This window comes from Telmatherina bonti (genome assembly GCF_933228915.1).
Source record: "Telmatherina bonti genome assembly, chromosome: 9".
NCBI lineage: Eukaryota > Metazoa > Chordata > Actinopteri > Atheriniformes > Telmatherinidae > Telmatherina > Telmatherina bonti.
This window is the reverse complement of record NC_136627.1, coordinates 11316760-11343465: the sequence shown is the minus strand read 5'-3', so window position 1 is coordinate 11343465 and position 26706 is coordinate 11316760. Positions and strand designations below refer to the sequence as shown.

Sequence of the window (26706 nt, the reverse complement as noted above, 5' to 3'; positions counted from 1 at the left end):
GAGAACTCTTCCTGAGCATTGAGCCTTCTTCTGATGTTACTTCTAGCCGGGAAATGCAGCATTTCACAAAACTCAAACCACCTCCAACTGCTTTCTAGAACATGACAATGAGTTTACTGTACTCCAAATCTCCTCCACAGTCGCCAGATGTCAGCTCAACAAAGCAGCTTTGGGATGTGGTGGAACCAGAGATGTCAAAGTTTGTGTAGAATCTGCAGCAAATGTGTGATATTATCACACCAATATATTTAAGTAGTCTAGTCTGTTAAAGTAGCATTTAATCTGGCAGTTTCTATCAAATCGTCAAGATTAGTTGACAGGGTCGCTCTCTGGAGGTCTAAAATGAGCTTATATATATATCTATATATCTGTATAGATGTATAGATATATATATATCTATAAATCAAGTAAAAACTTGGTTGTTAACATTGCTGTGTCCAAAACCTTTGAAATGAAGTCACAGGACAAGACAAGCTACACTCCTGCAAGATTTCTGACTGGATATATTTATCACAGGGCATTCTGACCCGTTCATCTAAGGTTGTTCCTTACAAGGGTTCTTCCTTTCGTACGGGGATATTTAAGATATGTGAGAATTGTTTCTGGTATTTACTTTAATATCCTTGTGACATTTGGGGAAAGCAACTGGTTTTACGTCAAACCTGATGAAGTGCTTGCAATAAAAGTCACTTTTTGATTTCTTGAAATATCCCCACATTTTCCCCACAATGAAACTTCTTGATGAGACCAACATCCTGTTTAGAAAACATCTGCGGTGGATTCTTGAAGTTTTACAGAGCTTCCTAACAGACATTACATAAATATCACAGATGAAGTCCTTAAAGATGCTTTGAGATGGTATGATAACCTACTTTTCATGTTGATTGTTATCTTTTATAATTCTAACAATTCAGCTGCAGTTAAATGGAAAGGAAATATTATTGTTTAGGAGTCAAACAAGTCAGACTGGTTATATCACTTCAGTTTTATTACAACATTGTTTCTTGGTTTTAAACAACACATTTTCTCGGCTACAAAATGCACAAAACTGTGCTAGTTTAATATACTGCAGACTCATACAGAGGCAATGACACAAATTTACATGACCACACACAAAATCCTGTGCCAGTACCGTGTGTATGGCTTTACAGAGCAGGGCGCCTCAAAAACTCAGCCAGTGTGTAACTTGTTTAAAAATGTTTTTCCTACTTGCACAGCCTTAAAAGATGGAAAACAAAACCAAACAGAAAAAAATAACAAAAAAAAAAAAAAAACCAGGACAAACTCAGCATGATGAACAGCCTGTTTCCACAATTTTTTTTTTTTTTTTTTTTTTTTAAAGAAAAATGAAATTCTGGGTTCCTCTGCGTATATAAACAGGTAAATATTGGAGGCCGAATGGAAACATTTTGCACAGCACTCAATAAAAGACAAAGATCAACTGCAACAGCTAAAGGTGGTGACAGGTGACTGTACTCTTTGTGCATTCATTCATTCAGTCATAGAATCCGAAAGCAGACAGAAAGAGCACACACACACACTGGTCCGTCACTTGCAGGAATCATTTAAGAGTCTGACCACTCTGTCCGCTGTGTTTGGAAAAACCTAAAGTATGCACACTATGATCTGGTTACAGTATGGCCTGGGATTTATTAGAGGTAGGGTTTGTCCTGGATGGCGCTCAAAAGCTTTTATCTTCATCACACAATAAAATAACACAGACACACATAAAAACAAGAAAAATAGAAAAGTAGAATAGTAAAAACAAAACAAAAAAAAAAAAAAAACTGACAAGATCACAAGAAAAAAAAAAAAAAAAAGGAAAAAGTCAGTGAGATGCTCTTGGTCCAGTTTGTGTTGCATTCGCAAGCCCCTGTTTCTCTACATTGGCACCACAGTTGTTCCCAGTTTCAATGGCGTTAGAGCCGGCGTTCACATTTTTGATCACCTTGTGTCTAATACAGCTTGCATTAGTAGCTTACCGAAGAAACACAGTATGATCCCCTTGTTTGCTACACACACTGCTGTTTTCCCACCATCCTGCAGACTTCAATGCGATGGTCATTGTTAATATTGACCTGAGAGTCATACACTGCGCTAAACAACAGCTTTCACAGTACACATGGATCCTTATTGCTGAACACACACCTGTAGAGGCTTATGGTGTGGCGCCCAAAATATGCTAATATCCTTACCTAAAAAAAAAAAAAAAAAAAATAGAAAAAGAAATTTGGGAAAGCAGTTCATGAAGTGCTACGTTCTATTTTTCCACCCAGAAAAATAGGTTCTTTTTCAAAAACAAGGGGAAAATTTCCTTATAGATGTGCAAGTGTAGATCCTGTAGTCTTTGCATAATGTAGAAATTCCTACTGGTTTGTTCTAGAAGTAATATTCTGCTATAGTGCTGCACCATTTTGACAGAATGAAAAATATCCAGCATGGATACAGTTTTCTCTTAGAAAAGAGATAAAAATCTGTATTAATTATACAGATTAGAGGCAAAAGGAGTCTTTAGCCAATGGATATAAAATTTTTCAGCTTTGATCCTCGTGTTTTTACAAATACAATCCTTTGCTTAATGTGCCTCAATTTTCTGATTCTGATTGTTTCATCACAAAAAAAAATATTTCGATGTCCGCTTCTTCATAGCATCCATGTTGTTTTAAGGAGAGGCGGACCTCAATTTGTGGAAATAGTGTGAAATGGACAAGCTAGCATCAACTTGTCCTGTAGCGTTTACTGTCAAATCTTGTAAAGTGTTAAATATATTATCCTATAGCTGTAATCATTTGGCTTTAGCTTAAAAAGATCTGCTCTACATACACTACCTACTGAAAAATAAATAATATACTAAACGAATAGATTTCTGTATCAGATTTTCACTGTTGTGAAACGTTATCCTCAGCAAACACACCATTCTGCGCATCGCTAAGCTAAGTGCTAACGCTGCTGAATGCAATGATTCCTTAAACACAAGCCCAAAGAGAGTGGTGACATTCAAACGCATTCACGACACAAAAGTGCAAGTGCCTGCCCTTTTGAACTGGCCTTCCACATCCAATGAGCGCCACCACCACATGGGAAAAGTACGAGTACACCGAGAAGGAAAGGTTTTAAAATGTGAAAAGTGAACGTGGGTCAAGGAAAAGAATAAAAAAAAAAAAAAAAAGAGGCAGCACAGCTTTGCAAAAGCATCACCGGGCGGCCTAATGAGGATATTTATAGGCAGTTTTATGACATCTGTTTTTGCAAAAATAACATTCCTTAAATTCAAACGTTTTAGTAAACTGGTTCCTAGATGTCCACAGCCGAAATAATAAAAAAAATATATATATTTGGGTCATTCCTTCAAACCCTCCCCACAGAGCACTGCTGCCCGCTGTAAGGTACACTATGAACTGTCCTCGGTTGCATGTTGCAACCAGCACACGCATGTACATACACAACAGGGGCACGCATCTTCACAACCATCACACAGGTAACACAGACCTCTGCTTCTTGTGTGTTTGTTAAGATGCTCAGGCACACATCCATAACGTGTGTATGTGTGGGTGTATGTGTGCGTCATGAGGGTCCACGTCGGATGGGGTGTGCCCCCCTCCGTTGGCCATGTTAATGTTCAGGAGCCAGAGTCCGACTGAGGTTGCGACTGCTCTGATTGGCTCTGGGTGCTCTGACCCTCTCTGGGTACATCTTCACCCAGCTCACCCATGTCCATGTCTGGCAGGTCCTCCTCGATGGGTGCAGCTGCTGCATCCTCACAGTACACACACTCCTAAACAAACACACATGCAGTTTGTCACCTTTGCTGCGACAGACTTTGCAGAGTTACTGTCTTTTAAGAAACACTGAATGTGTGTTGCTCCTCACCTTCACATTAATGGCTGCAGGCAGGCCGCCCCTCCTCATCCAGGGATGTTCCTCCATCAGCTCTCGCCGCTGCTCTGAGGTGAAGTGAGGCTGGCTCTTCTGCATTTGCCTCAGCCTCTCTTTGTCTTCTCGCAAAACCCTCTGAATGTCCCTGTTTACAAGATCATATAGAAGGACATACATTGGTTTGCTGCTGATTTCAGAAAATCAGCTATAAATTGCCATGAAGCACATTAGTAAACTCACCTGGATGGCATTTGATAGGTCATCATGACTTTGTCATCAGCGTTGGCCATCAGCAGCCAAAGTGGCTCCTGCAGAACATATTTGATGAAATGCTCCCCTTCCCCTTGACTTGGGACTCTGGATTGGGTCTTGCTGCTCTCAGAGCCTCCTTCTCCTCTCATTTTTGTTTTCCCCTTGGGATCGTGCTCCAGAGAGTCAACACTGCCAAAGTATTTGCTGGTGTTGCTGCTTCCTGCAAACAGTTAAATAAGGAAAGGTGTAAGTTGAGTAAAACCATGAGGTTTAATGAGCGGCGCCAAACTCCTGTAAAGCTCAGCTGACCTGTTCTGCTGCCAGAAGCTCCACTAGCTGAGGTTCGACAGCCGTTGCAGCCTGAACCTGAACCAGAGCCCGATCCTGACCCTGATCCTGAGCCCATAGAGCCAGAGGTGGCTGATCCAGTTCCAGAGTGGGAGTCCTCCTGTTCCTGTAACAGGATGTCCAGCAGGTCACAGGATGAGGAGTTACCATCACAAGGAGCTCCGTCACCTGCAGATTCCACCTGAAAAACACATTTTTTCAGTTTTAGTGTGTGAAGTGGAAGTGCCGCTGTGTGCATGAGTAACTCAGTAACTCTCACTGTTAGTTCTCTGTCACTCTCACCTGTTGGAGATTATCAGCCTTGGCTGCACCTCCACTCTTCTCTACCGCAGCTGTGCTGCTGGCCTGCCCTCCAGCAGGTGGCGCTGCGCTGTCCTGACGCTCCACTGAGCGCTGTCCCTCCTCCATGCTCAGCAGGTTGAGCTGCAGCGGCGAGCTGCACCTGGATTCAAACAGCGGCGGCGACGTGGTGGGCTCCCGCGCTCCAGAAGCAGGGGTAGAGGATCGGGAAGCTGCGCCTTCTCTGGGCTCGGCTGCGGGGGCTTTGGGTAGATCGGGAGTTATGGTGTAGGGGAAAGGGGCTTGAGCTGGGAAAGGGGTCGGGGCCACAAACTGAGTCTGCACTGTGAAAGAAGGCTGAGCAGCGAAGGGCTGCTGAGTAGTGTAGGCAGTCTGAGGTGCCTGGAAAGGCTGCTGGGCTGTGAAGGGGGTCTGAGCAGCTTGAAATGGCTGTTGGGGAGGGAAGGCGGTCTGCACAGTGAACGGCTGCTGGCTGGTGAAAGAGGTTTGTGTTTGCATGGTGTAAGCTGCCTGGGGGGATTGAAACGACTGCTGGGGGGCGTACGCAGCTTGCGTCTGGGCCTGCTCGGTGAAAAAAGCCGGTCTTGGTGCCGCTCCCAGTTGACCTATCTGTCCCAACTGTCCTATTTGTGGAAACAGGTAATTGGGCAGCACCAGAGCTACCACAGGTGTAACAATGGGTGCAGGGAATGGCGTGGTGGTGGGTGGAGCTTGAGTGCTCTGACCTTCTCCAAAACCGGCCGAAAGTGTGGCGTCAGGGCGGGTAGTCTGAACTGGAGCAGCAGGTGTTGGTGGGTAGAGCGGGTATGCAGGCACCATGGTCGGGTAGGAGACATTAAAAGCTGACTGAGACGCTTCTGATGGAGACCACGAGGTCTGGTTGAGACCCTGGAGGAGGGGTCGGGGTTTTCGGTTGGACACAGTGCTGTCTGACGAGTCAGGGTGCTTCAACCGTGGCTTTTTGGACTTCCTGTTGCGGTTGCCCTTCTTGGCAGTGGTCTCTGGCCTCGTGGCGCCTTGTTTGGCAGCAACTCGTAGTCCTGATGGTTCTAAGATAAATTTAGAATATTGGAAATGGATCTTGTATTTAATCAAATTTTACATAAAGATGACTAAAACTTTAAGATCTAAGTTTAGTTTTATCAAATAAAATAAAATCAAAGATACTTTATTTATCCCCGAGGGGAAATTCAAGGTTCAAGGTATTACCTTCGGCGTTGGCTGGACCTCTCTGCTTGTGCAGATAGGAGGAACATTCCTTCTGGAAGTTCCTGGCGTTGCGGAGCTCTCGGCAGCGGTTTAGAAAAGCCTGCTCTTCTTTCTGAGTGTGTGCCGCTAGCACCTGCTTCGTCAGTCCCAGTCTCTTGTACGGCTCCTTCTCCTGGGTGGGTGGAGACACCATACTGACTGGTACTGGAGTTGGTGGCGCTGGGCTCTCTGCAACATCCTCGATGATCTCTGCACCTCAAAAAAAAAAAAAAAAGCCAAAAACATCAATAACACTTTATTTGCTAACACAGGTGTGTGAAAATATGTGTTTAGCTCTGGTAAGGGATTCCACCGGGCTTAAAAACTCACCGGACTCTGGTTGAGGCTTCTTGTCTCCCACATGGACGATGGTGCTGCTGTAGCTGCATTGCGAGGTGATTGACACAACACTCTCAGCCTTACTGGGCAGAGTAAGGGGTGCCAGGGTCCCCCCGACTACAGCAGCTGCCCCAGATGGAGGCTTCTTAGGTGCTTTCATATTCGACAAGCCTGGCTGAGAATCTAACATCAAAGCATCTGGACGAAAAGAGGAGAAATTTTTTTACTTAGCTGATAAGTGAGAGTCCTTACAGGTCTGCTTAAAGAAAAGACGAAGCTCTAAAACAAAAGATTATGTCGAGATACACACCTGTGTGTGTGTCCTGAGGCACTTGCATTCCATCCTCCGACCCCCTCTTGTCATCATCCGAGTTGGATGAAGTAGTGTTTGATGAAAATTGGTATTTCCTTTTCACTGTGATGGGAATATTACAACTCTCCAGATACCTAAGAACCAAAAATGGGTTGAAATCAGAGAGTTGATTACATACAGCAACAAGTGTGTTATCAGTCATGAACACAAAACGCGAGCACTTACCTGATGACGCTGTCGAGGCAGCTAATCTGCTGGTAGGAGCAGACAGTCCGGTCTTTGCAGGTGAAGTCCTCCATGCTGCCTGCAGTGCTGTCTCTGAATTGCTGCGGAGGAGACGATTCCCTCAGACGCACCGCTGAACTTCTATGAGTCGCTGTTGAACCTGGACAGAGAGGGTGGAGGATCACATTTTGTCGCACGTAACGGCACCGTTTCTTTTTCTACATTTTGTTGTGGTTAATGTACCTGTTGCCACAACAACAACAAATCATCTGATTGTCTTATTTTAAGAAGGAAGTGCTCCCATAGGTCTGTATTTGTTTAGTCAAACGTGAGGGAGATTGTTTATTTTGAGTTATTAGTATGGATGTGCATGTAAAGAAAAACTCCATATTTGTGTCTAATTCTAATGCTTCATTAGACTCCGGACTGGAAGAGCAACCCATTATGAGCTGAACTTACTATCCATGGTCCTCCTCTGCTCGTGTTTGGATGACCATGGGGAGGGGGAGCGCTGGCAGATCTGAGAGTCCTGGTTCTTCAGCATGTGGACTCCTTTACAGATTTCCTGAAACGTCCTGGAGGGCTTGGTCTTGCTGGTTTCCTCTGCTGTGCTTACAGCTGCAATATTTCCGTTGCTTTCACTGGACGAGCTGATGCTCACCTGCTGCTCATGAGAGCCATTGCTGCCATGGCTACCATACCCACTGGAGCCCATGTTGTGAACCGGCTGAGGAAGAAAAGACTGTTAAGTAAAGATACAAACGCTTCCCATGTGCAAGTAACCAGATTAAGTGTATTTGCATACTTGGAGTAGCAGTCTGTGGATCTGCTCGCTTATTTCCTGGATGTCAGAATCCATCATCTTCCCTCCATGGAAAGCTGGTGCTGCAAAAACGTCTTCATTGACAGGACCCCTAAGCGCACCGAGACACGCCATCATTCATCTTGTGCAAATGTCTCCCGTAAAGCTCTGTATCTAAACCACTAAGGAAATACTCACATGCGGACTTTGTGCCTGCCGATCACAAAGGAGACCTTGCGGCTCCAGGGATTGACAAAGCTGGACCAGCTGGTGTCGATGGTGATGTACTCGCCGTTTCTTGCACAAAAGCGGATTGACGAATGGTCAAAGGGCTGACCAGCATACTGCAGAACTGGGGAGAAACAAGAAACATAAAGGTTTAAAGAACCACTCAAATTAGAACTCTTTCCAGAAACTTGTTTATTATAAGATGTAAATGAATAAGTATTCTTACTTTTTCTATGTACAGCCAGCATTAAGGGCCGGTCACTTGGGTGCAGATTGAGCAGAATGGGGGTCCCGATTAGGTCCTGAGGGAGGTAACCCAGCAGAGGCACAGCCCTGTTGGAGGAATAATAAATTAGTGTAAATTAGCATAAAACAGCAGAGAAACTTAAATTCACACCGTGACAGGGGAAAAAATACTTATGTAAAGGTTTCTCAAGTTAACAGTCCACACACCTCTCATCCACATCTTGGAACACACAGTTCGGTGTGTGTGTAGTGGTGAAGATCCGCTTGTCGGGAGGGATTCTGGGGGCTGAGTAAAGACAAAGAGGTAAAATTACTGAGCACGAAAAAAAACCACATTGTTAGGATGTACAGCAGTGTTCGGAAGGATAAACAGGAGATGACATGAAGCAATTCATACGACATGTAAATATAAACAAACAACCGAAATACTCATTTTTCAATCCAGCACATTTCCAGAAAATGCCAACAAGAAGTCTGCTTGAAGACTCTGATTGTCTCATTAAATTGTTTGGTAATAATCACATGCTGCAGAGATTGTTTGTGTACTGAAAGTCCTGGGCCTCTTATCTAATTACCACAGCAAGAGCTCTATTATAAACACACACACATACAAACATTATATAAAGCAGCTAATCAGATTAAGTCTTACTATCTGTTTAATGTCTCCAGAGAATTTGGATAAAGCTGATGAGACCTGGTAAGCTAATAACTGAGCCAAACAACTAGTAGAGCTTGATGCACAACTAGTGTGCTCTCTAATTATTTAACTGACTAGTCATTATGCAGACATAAAGACAATAAACCCAGTTATTTATCATTACATATTTCCTCAGGAATGTTTTTTTTTTGGTGGATTACTGCTGATTAAAACTGACTTAATTCTTTATATAAAAATCGCCTGAGGATATGTAAATTATTCCCTTCCATCCAATTATTAGTTGTTTTTTTTTAAATGAGGAATTATAGCAAGAAAATAAAATTAAATTAAATAATAACAGTAATAATAATGGCAAAGAAAATGGATGGATGAATGGATGGTTAAAGTAATAAAAAAAGGGTTCTTACCTTCATATCCAGAGTGCACCCTTTCAGCCAGCAGGAGGCAGCAGAACTGCTCCTCAGCCAGCTCAGCATCCTGCACCTTCATCAGGTACGGAGTCATGCGGAAAGGGTAGTACTGGAGATCCCCCTCGCGCTCCTTACCACCACTGCAACATAGACATACCGTTGTAATAGTGTTTCATTTTTCCTAAATTTCACATTCAGTAAATTTCTACATTTATCTCAATAACCACCAACAATGTTCCCCTTGTAGCCATAACCAATTAGATGTCTTTGTCTGTTTACTGTCAAAGACTTAACAGAGACTTAGAACGCTAAATAACTTAAAATATTACTGTCATTATCACTGAAACTACTGACCTCTGGTTTTATGCTTTGTTAGTTTGGTCTTACTGAATAAGTAATAAATCTTAGGATAAATGAAAAATTACAACAAGCCTAAGATGGCATTTTGATTAATATCTGTCATGATATCACGTGAGTAAAAAGTTTTTCATATTTTGTTAGACTAAATTGTGTAAAAAAAAAACAAAACCTGTCAACTAAAGTTCTTTGTTGTTAATGTGGGTGGTTACTCGTCATCTGGCCACTAGATGGAGCTGCAGTTCAAGCATCCTCCCTCCCTTCAGCTCTCACAAAGCTGGTTTGAGCAGGAAAGAAGGGCTTGGCCAATATCACTCACCTGATGCGGCAAAAGAAGGATTTCTCCTGCATGCACTCCGTGGGAGATGACTCTGAGTAAGAGATGGGAAGAAAGTGTGATGAATATACAACCAGATTAATTAGTTCCACTGTTTCCAATCCAACAATTTCCAAAACAAAGACAGACAGCTTAACAGCAAAAGTTAAAAGACACAAAATCTAAAAAAAAACAAAAAAAAACAAAAGAGAAGAATTCTCCACTTTTTGATAATAATAACATTTAAACTGAAGATGTAACTGGAGAGTTTTTGTGTTGCTTTGCATGTAAGTGTTCAGTTTTTCCTTAAAAAAAAAAAAACAACCCAAAAAACATGGATTTTCTGCTTGACACAAGATGTGACTGAATTTCCAGCCAATATGCGACAGTTGCATGTGAGTGGGTGTGCATTCATCAATGTGTGACTGAGCATGTTAATGAAATATGTGCAAAGTGTTTCCAAGCATGTGTGTGCAAGGGTGAAAAATAGATAAATAGATTCATGTATGGGTGATATGGGTTACGTTTCATGTGGATTTGCAACGTGCACAGTTTTGAGAGACGGAAATCTACCGTCTGAACCTGTGATGATGATAAAATGAAATAGAATTAAGAATCCAGTGATGGCCTGTACCTGCTCCAGTGCACATGCTCCACGAGGGCAGGCGGTAAGGTGTGGTGAAGCTGTAGAAGACACTGACGTCCTGCGGCGTCAAGAACTCCACAAACTTGGCATTTTTGAACACTTCCTGTTTACAGTTCAAGATGGACGCTGCTTGATCCGAAATGTAAACAATCTTCCCGGTGATGAGGGAAACAGCTACAGCAAATATATCCTACAGGTAAAAAGATTTTATGAAAGGGGAAATAAGTGTTAACTTGCTCCAGCACATATATCAATAAATCACCTACTGAGTGGTAAAGTTTGATGGTGCCCTGGTTAGTACTTCTGTGTCATGATGTGAGCTTGACTGCACTGCAAATCTAAGATTAAAAATCTTAAATTTAATACACTTTTCCTTTTTTTTTTTTTTTTTTTTAAAAAAGGTAAGATAATTCTTAGTTTTTATGCCAGAGAATTCCTCTTGTTTTAAGGGTATTTTTTTCTTGTTCTGGGAAGTCTAGACAAGCCAAATTTTCTTGTTCTGTTGGCAGATAATTGATCTTTTTTAAGCAACATTTACCTAATTTTTGTATATTATTTTCTTGTTTTTTAAGGCTGAGTTCTTACAGTGTAAAAGCTGAGGCCTTTCTGAAGAGTCTGTATTAATAAAAGGCCTCAACCAGTGCTAGTGTGGAATTTCAGGGGGCTGTGACTTCTCCCCACTAATCAAAGTCATTAGTTTAAACATTAACATGTCTAGTTTTTATGTTTGTCCTTTGATAGACAGGCGACCTGTTTGTGGCGCATCCTGCTTTTACCTAACCGTCAATCAAAAGGAAACTTATTTGGTATCATGTATAAACTAATAAACTGTATGTTGGTTGGCTGTTAAACCTAAATATCTGAACAACCGCTGTGATCTGAGATAAAGGATGGTTGTACTTACAGTGTTTTTGAGGGTGTACTCTGAAGTGATAGTGTTGATTTCCTCAATGGTGTAAGATGATACATCAAACCCTGGTGGCTGGCTGTCATTTATCATAAGCATCTGGTAGTATTCCTCATTGGCTGCAAAAGCAAAACAGCAGGTCAATGCAGGCATCAGCTCACATCACTTTCAAACACATCTTATTTATGTTCAAATAATGTGACCTATTCTCAAAATGTACAACTGCTGATACTGGGATGTGTATGAAAACAAAGCCATAGCCGCCGAGTCTTACCTTTCACCTGCTTGATACATCGCAGCGCATATTTGAGCGTGCTGACAGTGTTGGATTTGCCCTTGCTCCTCTTTTCTGAAGGTAAATGCATCTTCAGCTCCTTGAGAGTCTTGAAGAGCTCCTTCTGAGTCTTAGCCTTGGCTGACTCTTCGCTGCTGTGGGGTGCAACAGAGACAGATACACGTGTGTCAAAATGACAAGGTCTCACCAGTGATGTCACACTCTGCATGGGGAGCAGAATGGGGGGTGGGGGGGGTAGCTACCACAGAGGAATGGTTAACAGTACGATTCACACAAGAGCTTTCTAGAATTGCATGGAAGTAGAAACAAACATTGTCCAAAAATGTTGCATATGGTACTGATGGTGCTGTAAACTAACCTGCAGCCACTGGTTGAAGGGTTGTCTTGCTCGGAGCTCACCAAACTGAAGGCGTTGGAGCTGCTTGGTGGAGAGGGGCTGTGGGAGTTGGAGCTGTAACCACCAAAAACATGTCATGTTAACCGAAGCACGATAAAACAGGTATGTTTGAGTCAAAGTCACAAGTATGATCTCTGCTAAAAGAAGCAAACAATGGTTCTAAAATGTTGCCCTTCCTACAAAGATACCAAGTTTCTTTTACTTTATGCATTTGATTTTTGCTTCGTGCAATCTGCTGTTCAGGGATTATGATGAAACATTAGATGTTGTCAAAGCCATCTGCAATAGGAGCAAACTTGCAAACAATTTCTGATTTCACAACCAGTTTGGAGGCTAAAGGACAAAAAGTTTTTAGAAAATAATTTAACTTCTTCAATAAAAAAAAAGCATTTAAGAAAAAGCACCCTGGACATCATCACTAATTACTGCAAATTCAACCAATTAGATTAACTTTTTCAATCCAAAACAAAGTCTTATCATATTCTTATCTTTCTAATGACATATTGACTATACTTACAAATACATAACATATTATTTATTTGGATGTATGCTATTTTGATATTAATCCAATGTAGTGAGCAATAATAAAACATCTACCTTGAATATTTTTCAACTACTGATCCATTTATATTAAGCACAGTGGCTCCAAAACCACAACAACAACAACAAAATCTTCCTAAACTGGAGCCAGCTACAGCTTGGAGAGCCTTCTCTGGTTTCTCTGGAGGCTAAAACACATGTATGCTAGATTATGTAAAACCTGGGATGGACTCCGGACCTGTCCAGGATGACCCCCTCCACCGATTCCTGCTGGTGCTCTGAACTCTCTACCACCCTCTATAGGACAGAGCAGGTATAGCCACTACAGGACTTTAGCTGACTGTGTCTATTAAATAAATGAATAGAAAAATAATTGACCTTCTGTTACCTCAGTGTTTTCTGAAGAACTTGAAGCTGTTTTTGTCCTGGGTTTTGAGTATGTTAATGTAACATGAGTGTTTCTTGCAGTTTTGGAACCAGAACTACAAGCCAGATGGATGGATCTGGACTCTACTTGCTTTTGGATCCTGCTCTTCAGGTCATAAAAGGAACTTCCTTTTGTGACAATTTTATGTTGATTTCATTTTTCAACCTGCAGGTCAGCTTTTTTCCAAGTGCAGAGCATCTGAACCCCCCCTGTCACCTCCTTGTATAGGGATAAACTGAAGGTGAATTTTACACATTTCAACCTGTTTTGTGTCAGTGCTGTTTTATTTGTGAAGTATTCAACGCTCCCCCTCAATGATGTGAATGAAGATGGAGTAACCATTAACACTGTTTATGTAACATTCAACCAGCAGTTAATGTGCCAGTTTCTTTAGACAATAGCCAAAGTAATGTGGGGGGCATATCATTAGCAGTCTCACATGTCTGAACGGCATGTGGTGAATTAGCAAAACCAAGTACCCCAAATTTCACCAGAAGAGAGAACTCCAATTATATTTCATAACATGTCTTGAACTTCATTATAATCTCCAAAAAGCTAACAGAGTGTTACCTGATTATTCCAGATCACACTTTATTTTATGATGCCTGCAAATGAAAATGTGTATAAAAATAGAAAAAAAAAATCAGATTATTTGAAGAGCTTGTATAACATTTACTTCTCAACTTGTTTTGGAGACAATAAGTGTCTTGGAATCTCTTCCAGCTGTGTTTGCCTGATTTTGTTAATCATAATCAGGAAAAGTAGACTCTTCAATGGACCTAGTCCATTGAAGAGTCTTGGGGAAGCTGGATCAATCCGAGCAACCATTGGGCGAGAGGCAGGGCACACTCTGTACAGGTTGCCAGTCCATCAAAGGTCCTACTGCTTTTCTCTCCATTAAACACTCACCAACCAACTGTGAGAATGACTCAGTTACCCATGACAGAAACAAGAAAAAAATAACCTTTTGCCAACTCCACTTAACCTTACTTCCGTGACCTAGGGGGTCCAGACCCCCACAGTGGAGGAAGGAGAATAAAAATAATCAAATCATCTGAATCGTTTAAAATGATTCAGATGATTCAGTGCATTTAATGGGATCTCACCTCTTGTTACTCCCTGAAGACTCCATAAGAGCGGAATCCTTTCCATTGCCATTTGAGCTGCCCACAGATTCATTGCCGTGGGACTCATTGCCATGTGACTCGTTGCCATGGGATTCTGTTCCACTCCCACTCGAACCGCTGCCTCCCATCTCTACATCCTCGTGTAAAGGAGTCCGTTGTCGCTTCCTGTCGTCATGGGGGGATCCCAGCGATGCTTGGTGCTCATGGCTGCTGTCACTCCCTTCAGACGCCAGTCCTAACTGGGGGTCAAGTTCTACCCCATCCTGTCCGCCACAGTTTTTGTTGTAACTGCTGGCCATGCGGTGAAGTTGGCTCATAGAGCCACAGGGAGGGCTCTGCTCTACCTCAGCTTGGAAGCCTACCCTTTCACGGGTCCGTTCACGCCCGTCCAGAGTTGGGTATCTGTAGTGTTTTGGATCACTGTCCTCAGACATGGGTTGGGCCAAAGGTCAAAGGATGTGAAATTAGGTCATCTTCCACATGGCGATGCCATGAAGTGCATAGCACTGGAACAAAAGCTGCTGAAGTCTGAGAAGCTAGACCACAATCTGGGGAGGGGGGAGACAAGTGACATTACTCATAAAACCCTTTACAATACAGGACTCTTCAACTGAAAGCAGATCAATAGTAAAACAACACAGTCCTAATATTAGAAGTAATCAATATAGATTAAGACAAACCATCAAAACCACACTTTGATCTGATCAGCCAGCCGTCTATCACAGCATTGCTAAAAGTCAACCATATCTGAAAGCGCACACAGCTGAAAGTGAACTAGTTTTCACACACACAAGCATGCACTTATACACACATGCACTAAGGCTTCAGCCACCTAGCTTTCAAATGGACTGTACAGTGACCAGACAGTTGTTTGCCCTTTCCAGGGGGATCTAAGACCCCTGACGACTGTGATCTATCTCGAATTTTCAAAGAGAACTCTTCAGAGGTGAAAACGCGGCTTAAAAGGCATGGCGGGAAAGGATCTAACTTGTATGGAAAGCCTGAGAACGTATATCTGGACAGAAAATGTCAGGTTTCCTCCTGCCATGGAAAAAACTTCTTCAAGAGTCTAAAGTGAATACTAGCTCAGAAATGTAACACAACTTAACAACATGGTCTCGTAGGTTAAGCTTGGCCAATACATTTATCAACTTTTAAATTTATTTAATCACACAATAACTTAATATTCCAGTCCTATTGAAAAGCCTTATATTATATATAATATATACCTACTGAAAAGTCTTATATTCTAAGTAGGGAAAATTGAATCGAAAAATCAAAAATTGGGATTTTTTTTTGCTGTTTAAAAAAAATTGATTTTTTTTCCAAACAAAGAAAAATAATGCATTATAAAATTTTTGTCATTTTTATTGTTTTTATTGATTTTTTTTACTCGGCATTATAGCAGCAGAATGATGGTCTGGCTACTGGGTTGTTTTTTCCCTAACTTAAATAAAAAAAAAAAAACGACGAGCAAAAAAATAAGCTTTATACATTTATTTTGTTTTTAATCTACACAAATCAGCAATATTGAAGAATTGTGAGAATCGCAATTTAAATTGAATCAGCACCCAAAAAAATCTAAATCAAATCAATACAAAAACGTATAGTCAGAGCACTAATTCTAATTAAGAGAGCCCCTTAAGCTGCTCCATCAGGGCTTTCAAATATAAGCCCCAGCTTATTAGGCTAAATAAATGGGTATTACTAACTAAGGGGCAGAGCAAACAAGTAGGATCACAGCTGATGAAAGGAGTCAAATTCTGTATATTCAGTCAGTTCCTTTTAATGAGAAGCTAACAATTATAACTGCTCAGTGTTTTGGATCTTGAATGTGAAATCCAGGAGGAGCAGTGCACTGTTGCAATGAGGCGTGACAGAAACATTCATTCATCAGCCGACCCTCTTAGTCCGAATAGGGGTCGCGGAGAAGCTGGAGCCTATCCCAGCAGTCTTTGGGCAAAAGGCACGGTACACCCTGGACAGGTCGCCAGTCCATTGCAGGGGCGTTACAGAAACAGACCTATAGATATCAGGGAAATGTCCCATGTTTAAAAACCCGTTCTTAATGTGATTTTCTCTCATTGATTAACTGGCAGCTGTCCATCATGCTTCTATTTATGGTTTCCAAACAAGGACTGCATCAAGGACTTATCAGTGCCATCTGTCTGAGATTGAGCTGCAGATAAAATAAAGGAAGTACTTGAGAATAAAACTGTAATTTGTGTATTTTTTGAAAGCTGGTTGTATGGAAATATGTCATTGGGTGCTAGAGTGAGTGAAATAGTCCTATTGAATGTGACTGGTGTCAACATTTAAATTAGCATGGTAGAATGAGGAGTTGAGCCACGAGTCTAAATCCAAGCTTAAAATCCAGATGCTACAATAAGAGCCACGAAGACAAAGGGTGCTGTTCTACTGTCTCTGGTGGTATTTCGACCGAACCATGTCAAACAGATTTCATTAAGACCTCAGAAAACAGAGTCAGCATGTTCAAAAGAAAAGGCCACAGAGTTCATGAGCACTATAAAACTGTTTATACACATCTATTTTTATGACCTCGCATTTTAGAGTCCTTAACTAACCAGTACAAGTTTTAGTTCAGACACAGTTTGATAGCAGAATTAGCGGGAATGCTAATGAAAACATTTTTTTTACTTGCTTATGAAAAGTCTAAACATTACATTTTATTCCTATTTATAGGATTATGTATTAGAGAATATCTGCTTTCTTAAAGACATCTGATAAAAATACAAAAGCAGAAACTTTTCCTAATCTTTACAGCCTCCTCCACCCTCCATAACAGAATCAATAGCTTGTGCTATTTATGTCCGTTAAACAGGAAATACTAGCAGCAGGTACTGAAGCCAACCCCCCCCCCCCCCATAAAATCACCATTTTTCCTGCTGTCTACTATCAGATTGCAGCTATTTATGTAAGCATGCACATTCACCAACCTCTCCGGTATTTCTTCTTAGTTACATAAAGTAGCTTTATGTAACTTCTACATTTTAAAGGAAGTTGTTCATTTTAAAAGATGTACCAAAAATAAAACCAACCCATAACAGACTGTTAAACAGCCCACCTATTCACTACAACGTCTGGAGATGACCCACTATCAAATTTAACTATTAGAGTAACCGAGCCGTCTCACAGGACTTTCTATTGGCTGCTGCTGATGGCCAATGAGGTGAGAGAGAGGAGTGACAACAGGTTAATATGACATCATCTAAAGGGAAAAAAGAAAGTCTTGGAGAAGAGGGGTTCGGCTAAGAAATAAATGGAAAAAACCCACAATATCTTTATATAATAAGAATGACTGCTAACAATAGAGCAAAGCTTATTTTTATTTTTACTTTTACTGAGACCTTCAGTCAGTCAACAAAGTATGCAAGAAATATAAACTAGGTTAACTTGATATGAAACGCTTTTCAGTGATTATCTCTGAGTAGTTTATTTCTTATCTTAGCAAATAGACAAAATCGAAATAAACCATAAATCTTGCAGTATCAGTAAAGTCTGTTATCAAGTTGCTCTCCACAACTTTGGATACAGGTAAAATATAACCAAAATCAAATCTGAACATGGTTCGCATTCCTATGAATTTAAAACACAAATAGTGCTTACATTATAGATCTGGACTCACCAGAGAGATCTTCCTCATTGAGCATCACAAGAACCACCAAAATGTCAGAATATTCCAAGAGCAATGCCTCTTTCCCTCAAAATCCAAACTCTTCCCAAAAGATACTACATTCACAAAATGGTTTAAATTTTAAAAGAACACAGAAGAATGACTTAATGAAAGTGAGCTGCCTCCGCTTCTAGCTGAGCCCTGTGTCAGAGTGAGCGCTGAAAGAGCCAACACATTAGCACAGATCTCCGACATTATACAACCCTGCTCCAGTCACATGGATTTGTGCAGCGCAAAGCTGATAGCCCTGTTTCATAAAACCACATGTTTTTTCTTCTGACCCACTACTCTCCAGTGCATTCATTCATGAAATTTGAGACAAACATAACATTAACATTGGTAAAAGCACTATGTTATCTTTTGATTTTAATGTGTTAGTGCTCATTCAAAACTAAAATTCAAAAGTGGGAAAATATTCGTCCCATTTTACTAGATAACAGAATACTGACAAAGATTTGACATTTATGGGATAACAGATTAGTTATGAGTATTTTCATGCCATATCATGTAAAAGATTACCTCAGTATTTAATTAAGATGACATCATCCTCACAAAATCTGTTATTATAACTTGGTCATACACACAAATTTAACATGTAATATTCCGACATTGCATCTAAAATTGACTTAATCTCTCTGTCTTACTGGCAAGCTCTGTTACATGCTATGTGGCAATATGGAGGCCACATTTCTGCCATGAATAAGTGTCAAAATCAGTCTAATGTCTACCTCTTCTTCCCATACATCCATATCTGGATCATACATTTAATGTGAAAATTAATTTTGACTTAATATTCGCAGGTAGAGTCAGATAGGGGCCAACAGTTTTATGTCAAATTGTATGGGTTTCAAGCAGGTCTCTGTATGAAATGAGGACCTTAAACAGCAACCATATTGAATTAAACCAATTTCCCTGTAATTCCAACATATTTGTTTAAATCATTTCAATGACAAACACAAACTGCATTAGTCTAACTATTATTGTAAACGAAAGCAGTTACTAAAGAATATACATGCAAGACTGTGGCATAGAAATTTTTACCAATGCCTCCTGAGCCCTTGCAAGACAAATTGTTACTGGTATGAACTGAAACTATTCTTATTATATAATTATATTTTTTTATTCTTCAAAAGCTTCTATTTATTAATGGTTAAATTAAAACAAATACAGTTTAAAACTAAAAATAAAAAAAAAGTTTATTTTAAAAGAGAATTAACATCCCTCCCCCCTCAGCTCCCATTGACCTGCTATTCAAAATCCACACACGTTGACCTGCAATCCAGTGCACGGTACACTGACACAGTTATGTAAAAGTAGCCATTTCGCGAAAAACGCATCGAAAAATGAGCTAAGCTTACCAACAAACGACACATTTGACAAAAGCTGCAGTTCTACTTCCTATGTGAACGGACAGAAAACTCCTACCGGTATTTATTAGTTATAAAAGTACAATAAGTAGAGCAATCACGATTTTCGCGCATGCGCAAATTGGGATTTCGTTATGCAACTTATTTTTTGCATTCGAGTATTCATTCCTACTTTAGCTAAAATGTTTAAAAAGAAAATAACCAACCTGTGAGGTCCGAATAAAAATCGTCTTTCTGTTCGTCCAGACACAAAGCAAATGCCGAGCCGGGCGGTGAATAAAACATAGAACCATTACATCCAGTATTCCTCAATGGGAGATGGGCTTCAGACTGGTTGACACACTAGCCGTGGGTTCCTCCCCGGCTTTCTCCGGCAATCGTCCACTAGCCAATGGGAAGGCTCCCTGCGCGACCTCAATTTAGACTCCTCCTCCAGCACCAGCTGATTGGCTGGTAGCAAGAGGTTTCCGTGGAGAGTGTTACGGAACAGCAACTACAGAAGCTGATTGGTGCACAGTGCTGTCCATCGTTTTATATAAAGAAGTTATTCACTGCACGTGTAATCTCATGTTGTGTGTCAATCGTGGGTTGTACGAGCGGGTGCGGTAACGATTATACAGACTAATAGAGTTCCTAACAACGTATCCAGTTTGGAAATTACATAAATGTGAAATGCGCGAGGAAGCAGCTCGGAGAAAAGCGAAGTATTCACGTCACTGTGTGGTGTCGAACAAACCCACAGAATGGGACAAGTCGCTGTCAAAACTGTCCAAGTGGAGTGATGTTACAAATCTAAAGAGACACGGAAATGTGATAGAGTCGTAACGAAAAAGCCGGGATATAGATTGAACTTTGGGTGGGATAGCGCGGTACTTTTCCATAAAGATTTGCGTCACATCTGCTTCACTGTTTGAAAAGATGCACATCCATAGACAGATGCAAGTTGTTTGCACCGAAAACCACATTCGTGCAACCAACAGCCATAGTATTTTGGCTTATCATTTCTTGGAAAGTATTTCTAGAAATCACGTTTATCTCCCACTACTGGATTGCATAATCGCATGTTAGAAACACCAGACTTTATTTTTTTGTTGAACATCTATTATAAGCCGGACTATGCGCTTTGTGCCAAGCAGTTTGTGTGACTGAAAGCACAAACTGTGCCCTTTCATAGGTCTGGTAATGTAGCCACAACAACAAATTTTCCCTCCTCGAGCCAAGAACCTCAACAGAATAGCTCAGCTTGGCTTTTTGGAGTTCTGTTAAGTGCCAGTTTCAAGTGGCAGCCACACACTCCCCCCACTGCTGAGGAGGCAGCCTAGTCACAACAGCCCCTGCTGTTTGCCTGATAATGCTCAGCGCCACTCAGCAGGACAAGTGACAATCTCCCTCATCCACCCATTTTTTTTTCAGTCTAACACTTCAAAAGGATACACTCGAGTCTGATACCGTCAAAAATCTGTAGTGAGGCTTTAGCAGGCATGTTGGGAGTGAATGATTTGTGTTTTCAGGAACCTTCCTCTCCTCACTGCCCCACCCCAACCCGCTGAAGATCCACGCACATCTTTTGCAATCTTGTCTAGTTAGTGTAGGTGGATGGATGGGCCATTGGTTTGAAAAGGTGGCAGTGTGGGACTGATTCATGAATCACGCAATTCACCACCCTGTTTTAAAACAGCACACCTCATTTGCTGGATGCAGCAGCCTGGATCACCTTACAAGTGGGTGGAATTCCCTAAACAACTGTGAGTCACCATGTGGGAGGCTTTTAAGCACAATAGTTCTGTAGTGGTCACAAATAACGTGATTACATAAGCAGAAATCCTCAAAATGTAAAACAAATACGCCAAATATCAAAATGTCATACATAGTTTACAGTTTGAATAATGATGCTATAATATTGCGCATTTTATTGATGCAGTCGGTATTTTATACTTTGAACTATAAGGTTTTAAAGCGCTGACGAAAACCAGGAAGACAAACCCTCACCATTGCATCATGGTAAATGTAGTGCATGAGATTTACTGGGGAATTTTATTTCTTTGCTCCGGACAAACATTTCTCCACATGCTAAAAAAAAAAAAAAAAAACCTGAAAAATGAGTAAGTTACTCATAACTCATTTTCCTGCAATCCAATGTATTTTGCTTCCAGGAAAATAAATGGCAGTAATTATCAACAGACAGATGAAGGGAGTGGGACGTGGAATAAAACCAGTTTTAACAGAGATGATACAAAATGAGGCCGCAGAACGACCAGTAACATATGCATAAAAGAGTTAAAATGGTATAATCTGTTCACCCTCAACACAAGTGTGTTAAAAAAAAAAAAAAAAAAAAGTGTTATGAATTTTAGATTGGATTGTAACTGATTAGGGAATTATGTTATGATACAGGTGATCCAGATATGTCGGATTGTTTCAGAAGGTTTGACAATCCCCTTAACTCATAACACATGTGCTGTGTTTATGGTTTATTTTTAGTGGAAACAAATCAGCATTTGCTTTTTTTGTGCTTCTGTGACAGTAACGCATCCAAACCCCGGACCACGTTATTGTTTGCAGAGATAATAATCCTTCCCATCTTGTCTAAATGAACATGACAGATCTGCCAATCAGAAAGAGATAAACTGTGCAAATCTAAGTTTTTCAAGCCATGACCTATTTCGGATTGTTGTAAAGCTCTTTTAAAAAACAAAATGAATGATGAATACTTCTCAAAAAGAAAAAATAAATAGTTTTTAAATATTCTTTAAATTTGTGTGCATATGGATACAAAACTCAACATATTTTCAACATGCTTTGTTAAAAAAAAAAACTTCTTTCTTTTAGCTAATCTACAATGATAAGATGACAAACGACGAAGAATGTCTAAGAAAACACTACTTATACAGAGGATTGGTCAGACTTGTCAATTATTTAGAAAGTTCAGATCATCAACTTTGTAATTCCTTCCTGCATCTTGGTCAATTATTCTCACATGGCTCTAATTCTTTAGCCCTCTATAACAGAGGTGAGGTTTGCTGGTTCATCCCAATTAACTGATATAATTCATGTGATTGTCTTTCTCATAGACTGATATTTTCTCTTTGCCTTTTCACCCTGTAAAAGGTCAATCCACCGCTGTGTCCACAATTCCAATGCAAGACAGCTTTGCTCAGCGTGTTATGTAACTGTATACTGCATGTAGATAGTTTACACTGAGCAAGGACTATAGCTATGAGTGACAGGAATGAATAAATGATGATCACTGGAGGGAAATACTTTTTCTACAGAGTGAAAAGTATTTCATTGTCCAAGTTATGCTTACAAGAAACGGCTCAGATAAAGAGTCTGCACATAATGTAGCTTTATAATCAGTAAAACGGTACTAGATAACCTTTTTCAATTTAATCTGTACTGGTGTGGAGGAGAAACACTGATATGTGGGAATGTACATGGCAGCTTCTTACATATTTTTTATATAAAAACTTCTGAAGAACATTTGAGCTGATACATATTTCTAAGATAATAAACTCAGATACACCTTCTCATCCATGATATAAGCAGAAAAGTAATTCATCACACTGGACCATCTTTTCCCGTGGTCCAGTTCTGATGCTCAGTGTAGAAATCCCATGGAGGGCTGAACGTAGGCTTGACGACGACTAGCAAGCTAGAATATATGGATTTTGTGAAGCCTTTGTATCATAACAGTAAAAACTTCAGGATTCCAAAACCAAATGCCAGATGTTCAATACCTTGTTAATGCCAATATCTAATCAGCCAATCACACGTTAGCAACTCAACACATTTATCCATGTATAGATGGCAAAGACAACTTGATGGAGATCAAACCAGGCGTCAGAATGAGGAAGAAAAGGCGTTCAAGTGACCATTTGTAGCACGAGTGTTTCAGAAACTGCTGATCCATTGGGATTTTCACACACAACCATCTCTCTGGTTCACACAGATTGGTCTGGGAGTGAGCAGCAGCTGTCTGACCGAAATGTCCTGTTGATGTGAGAGGAGAATGGGCAGACTGGTTTGAAATGAAAGAAAGCCAACAGGAACTTGAATAACTAATGGTTGCAATAAAGATATGCAGAATACGATCTCACCATAGTGCCTGACTCAGCAGGCCAGGCTGCTGGTGGTGTAATGTTTGGGTCCTGTAGTACTAACATAGTTTCTTAGCTTACCAGTATTGTTCCCACTTATGTCTGTCCTTTTATTACCACAGAGTATTATCTTCTGATGGTTATTTCCAGCATGATAATGTCGTAAGGCAAAAAACTTCAATCATCTCCAGCTATAGCTTAAAATTATTCATATTCCTGGCAAATTCAGACTTTCAGGCTTTTGTTTTTTTTAAGATTGATGTATATAAAATAAGTGTCACAGACTTTAGTGAAAAAGTAACAATACATATGCTTAACTTACATGTCCAAAATATGCCTACCCAATGTAAATTACCAGTCAATGGGAACATTTTCAGGGTTTATACCATTGTCCTCCATGCTGCTCTAAAGTATTACCCTGATCGACTGAGAACAGCTGTTTGCATCAACACAACAGATGAAAAGCAGCAGCGCTGTGCAGGTGGATTCTGGCAAGTAATGGCTAAAATGAGCGTAATGAGGGCCTGCAAGAGTGCATTGTGGCTGCTTACAAATTAGGAGAGGGTTAGAACGCCATATATAGGTTTAATGGCCACTGTTCAAAGTATTACAAGCTGTTCTAAGATAAATACCATATAAATATAAATATGATTATGAAATGCAATCTGTTTCACACTATGGGAAAAAAATCAGAGGATGTTGTAGAAAGTCAAAGGTGACACCTGCACTGGCAAGGCTGATGGTGGTAGAGGCCAAAGAATCCAAGGATCACTACCAAGGCCATCCTGAAGCACATTGCTGGCAGCATTTCAAGGCACAGTCTAACAGATGCTGAATGCTGCTGGATTCCACAAATATGGATCAAGGAGGATGCAACTTCCCCAACCAAGGCACATCAAGGCCTGCTTGGTCTTTTCAAAATCTCCTCCCGAAAATAAAGAAGACTTCTGGTCTTCTGTTTTGTGATCAGATGGAAAAAAAAAGAGGCGTTATGTAGCCATGGGAATGTAGCCTCCATTTGTCATAGAAAATGAAAAATTAACCCACAAGAACACAATTATAACACTGAAGCATGGTGGTGTAAACAGTGCTTTGAGGGTGTTTTTCAACCATTAGGCCAGCCAACCTAATCAAAGTATATGGCTAAATGGAAAAAAAAAAGAGGACTTCATTAAGATTCTGAACAGCCATAAGTCTAGAGAAACATTTTAGCATGAAAATGACCCAAAGCACAGCAAAGGTTAGTCGACAAAAATAATAATGTTTAGGAGTGAACGAGCTAGAGTCCCAACTTATCCAATGTAGAGTCTGTGGAGGGATCCAATGATGAGAGTCAGAGCAAGAAGGACTTCCAACCTGGTCAGTGAGTATGTGCTGACAAGCAGCAGTAAGCTGGAAGCACCTGTGCCTGTTGATGCTTCTCCGGCTTTCCTGCCATGGACGTCATATGATTTACAATAAAATAGGAATGATCTTTTTTTACAGATGTGTTTTTCTTTTTTACTGGTTCATTAATAAATTATTTTTACTTAAGTAAACGGACAGCAGTGATATGTAAATAATTTTCTTTGATTGTTTCCCACTGTTTTTCTCTTCCTCTGATCCACTAACCTGTTAACCCTTTCATGCATGAGCTAATAAAAAAACAATGCAACATTTTTTAAATACAGTATTTTACCTCTACAGACACATGCAATACTTTTTTCATTTATTAGTGATATTTAGCATTTATCATGATTTATTTTAGTGTTTTCTATAAAACATTTATAAAGTAAATAATTATAATTATGTAAATCTTTAGAAAATATAGCTGTATCGTTTTCTTTTCCTATTTATCACTATTTATGGCAAACTTGCCTAATTACATTATTTTCAATTGTTTCATATATTTATTTATTCTCCAGTGAGTGGAAACGTATGGGATGACCCACTAACATTCACTGAAGTGGTTCATTTACAAAAATACCATCTTCATTCATGAATACGCAAGAAAAACAAGCTTGTAAATAAGTGTTCACTATATGGCCACTATGCATGAAAGGATTAATGTCTGATACTGTTGTGTGTCCAACATCCTGATGGGAAGTGGAACTGTGATCAGAAAGAGATCTTAAAAAACAAACAAAAATGAAGACATTGTGTTGGGTTTTTAAAAAAATATAAACTAATTAATACCAGGTTTTATTGTTGCATGTTCTGGTTACAAATAGACTTTTCTATGCTGCAAACTTCAAAATAACTATGCTTTTATTAAACTAATGTTAGAACACCATTTGCTCCTGCTGGTCAAGAGCAGCACATCTACCACCTTCAGTTTGGCTGTAAACCTTTTTCCAAAAATACTCTCTTGCAAATGCATCAGGCAAAGAAATCTCTGATTATATTTCTGTCCTGAAATCAATAAAAACTCATCCGAGCTCTTACAGCAGAAACTAGCATCCACGCTCCTGCCCCAGGTGGGCGCACATTCACACATCCCACACACAGAGCAGAGCAAGAAAAGCAAGCACAGGCGGAAATGCAGCAAAGTGGAAAATAACTTTAATAAAACTCCTATGAAAACAATAATCAGCAAAACAATAGAAGCTGTACATTTGACAATCCAGTGTATGAGTCTTCTGAAGGCTACTGGTGCGAAATACAGCTGTGTCACACATAAACCAGCAGACAGAACGATTATAGGCCCGGACCTGGGCCCAAGGTTTATATGATACGATATAGGTCGAATAGTCAGATATTGCACAAAAAAATCAAAACAGATGCTGGTAGAGCACCATGTGTCAAAAACAAAGTAGTTCGCATCGCAGTGTAATTAATGTCCCCAGTGATAAATCCTGCCCACACAGGCCCCAGACTCTGCCCACATCTGCTCATATAAAAACAAATACACTTAATAAAGCGGCGCATTTTTGCACATTCAATTTCCGAACAGATCATTAAAAACACAGTATGAAACAATAAAATTACTAAACATCTGCTTTTCTGTTTTGGTCTGAACAAATTAAAAGCATCAGTCGCAGCGAGTTTAAAACGGCCCTTTAAAACGATGACAAACAGGGTAGAGATAGTAATGCTTTTGATTTCACAATGTTAAGAGAAACAACTGGAAAAAAAAACTAAACAAAAAAACAAAGTTTAGTTCATTAAAAGACTTTCTGGATAATCATTATTTGTCTTTCCAAAAAACCTTCCAGTGTTCAACGATCCAGACAGTGGACCAAAAGGCTCAGAGCATCTTCGTCTCTAGTCAGTCCTTCGCTTTCAGTCACATTTCCCTCACAAGTGTGGACT

At 40.2% G+C, this 26706-nt stretch overlaps 1 protein-coding gene across 2 annotated transcripts; it reads right to left on the bottom strand.

Moving 5' to 3' along the window:
* Positions 1-979: 979 nt before the first annotated feature.
* On the bottom strand, positions 980-19643 carry LOC306760453 (period circadian protein homolog 2-like). Of its 2 annotated transcripts, none has more exons than XM_079246291.1 (22): positions 19525-19643; positions 14237-14805; positions 12125-12217; positions 11746-11900; positions 11469-11590; positions 10553-10754; positions 9922-9973; positions 9243-9385; positions 8385-8463; positions 8158-8264; positions 7902-8055; positions 7707-7815; positions 7361-7628; positions 6902-7061; positions 6674-6810; positions 6355-6561; positions 5986-6240; positions 4759-5825; positions 4438-4657; positions 4117-4348; positions 3871-4021; positions 980-3775 (listed from the first exon to the last, which is right to left on the bottom strand). In XM_079246291.1, exons 2-22 carry the CDS (start codon positions 14689-14691, stop codon positions 3620-3622), a joined length of 4524 nt encoding a protein of 1507 aa, XP_079102417.1. In that variant the 5' UTR covers positions 14692-14805; positions 19525-19643; the 3' UTR covers positions 980-3619. The 2 variants fall into 2 exon arrangements, with proteins under 2 accessions (XP_079102417.1, XP_079102418.1); XM_079246292.1 differs by having other exon boundaries at positions 5986-6234.
* Positions 19644-26706: the final 7063 nt, after the last annotated feature.

Bases quoted from the DNA above. Each gene is read 5' to 3' on its own strand.
- LOC306760453 (XM_079246291.1), bottom strand. From the start codon at position 14,691: ATGTCTGAGGACAGTGATCCAAAACACTACAGATACCCAACTCTGGAC. The intron at 4,349-4,437 runs GTCAGCTGAGCT...AACTGTTTGCAG, and splicing joins AGCTTCTGGCAGCAGAACAG to GAAGCAGCAACACCAGCAAA. The intron at 3,776-3,870 runs GTGAGGAGCAAC...GTGTTTGTTTAG, and splicing joins CTGCAGCCATTAATGTGAAG to GAGTGTGTGTACTGTGAGGA.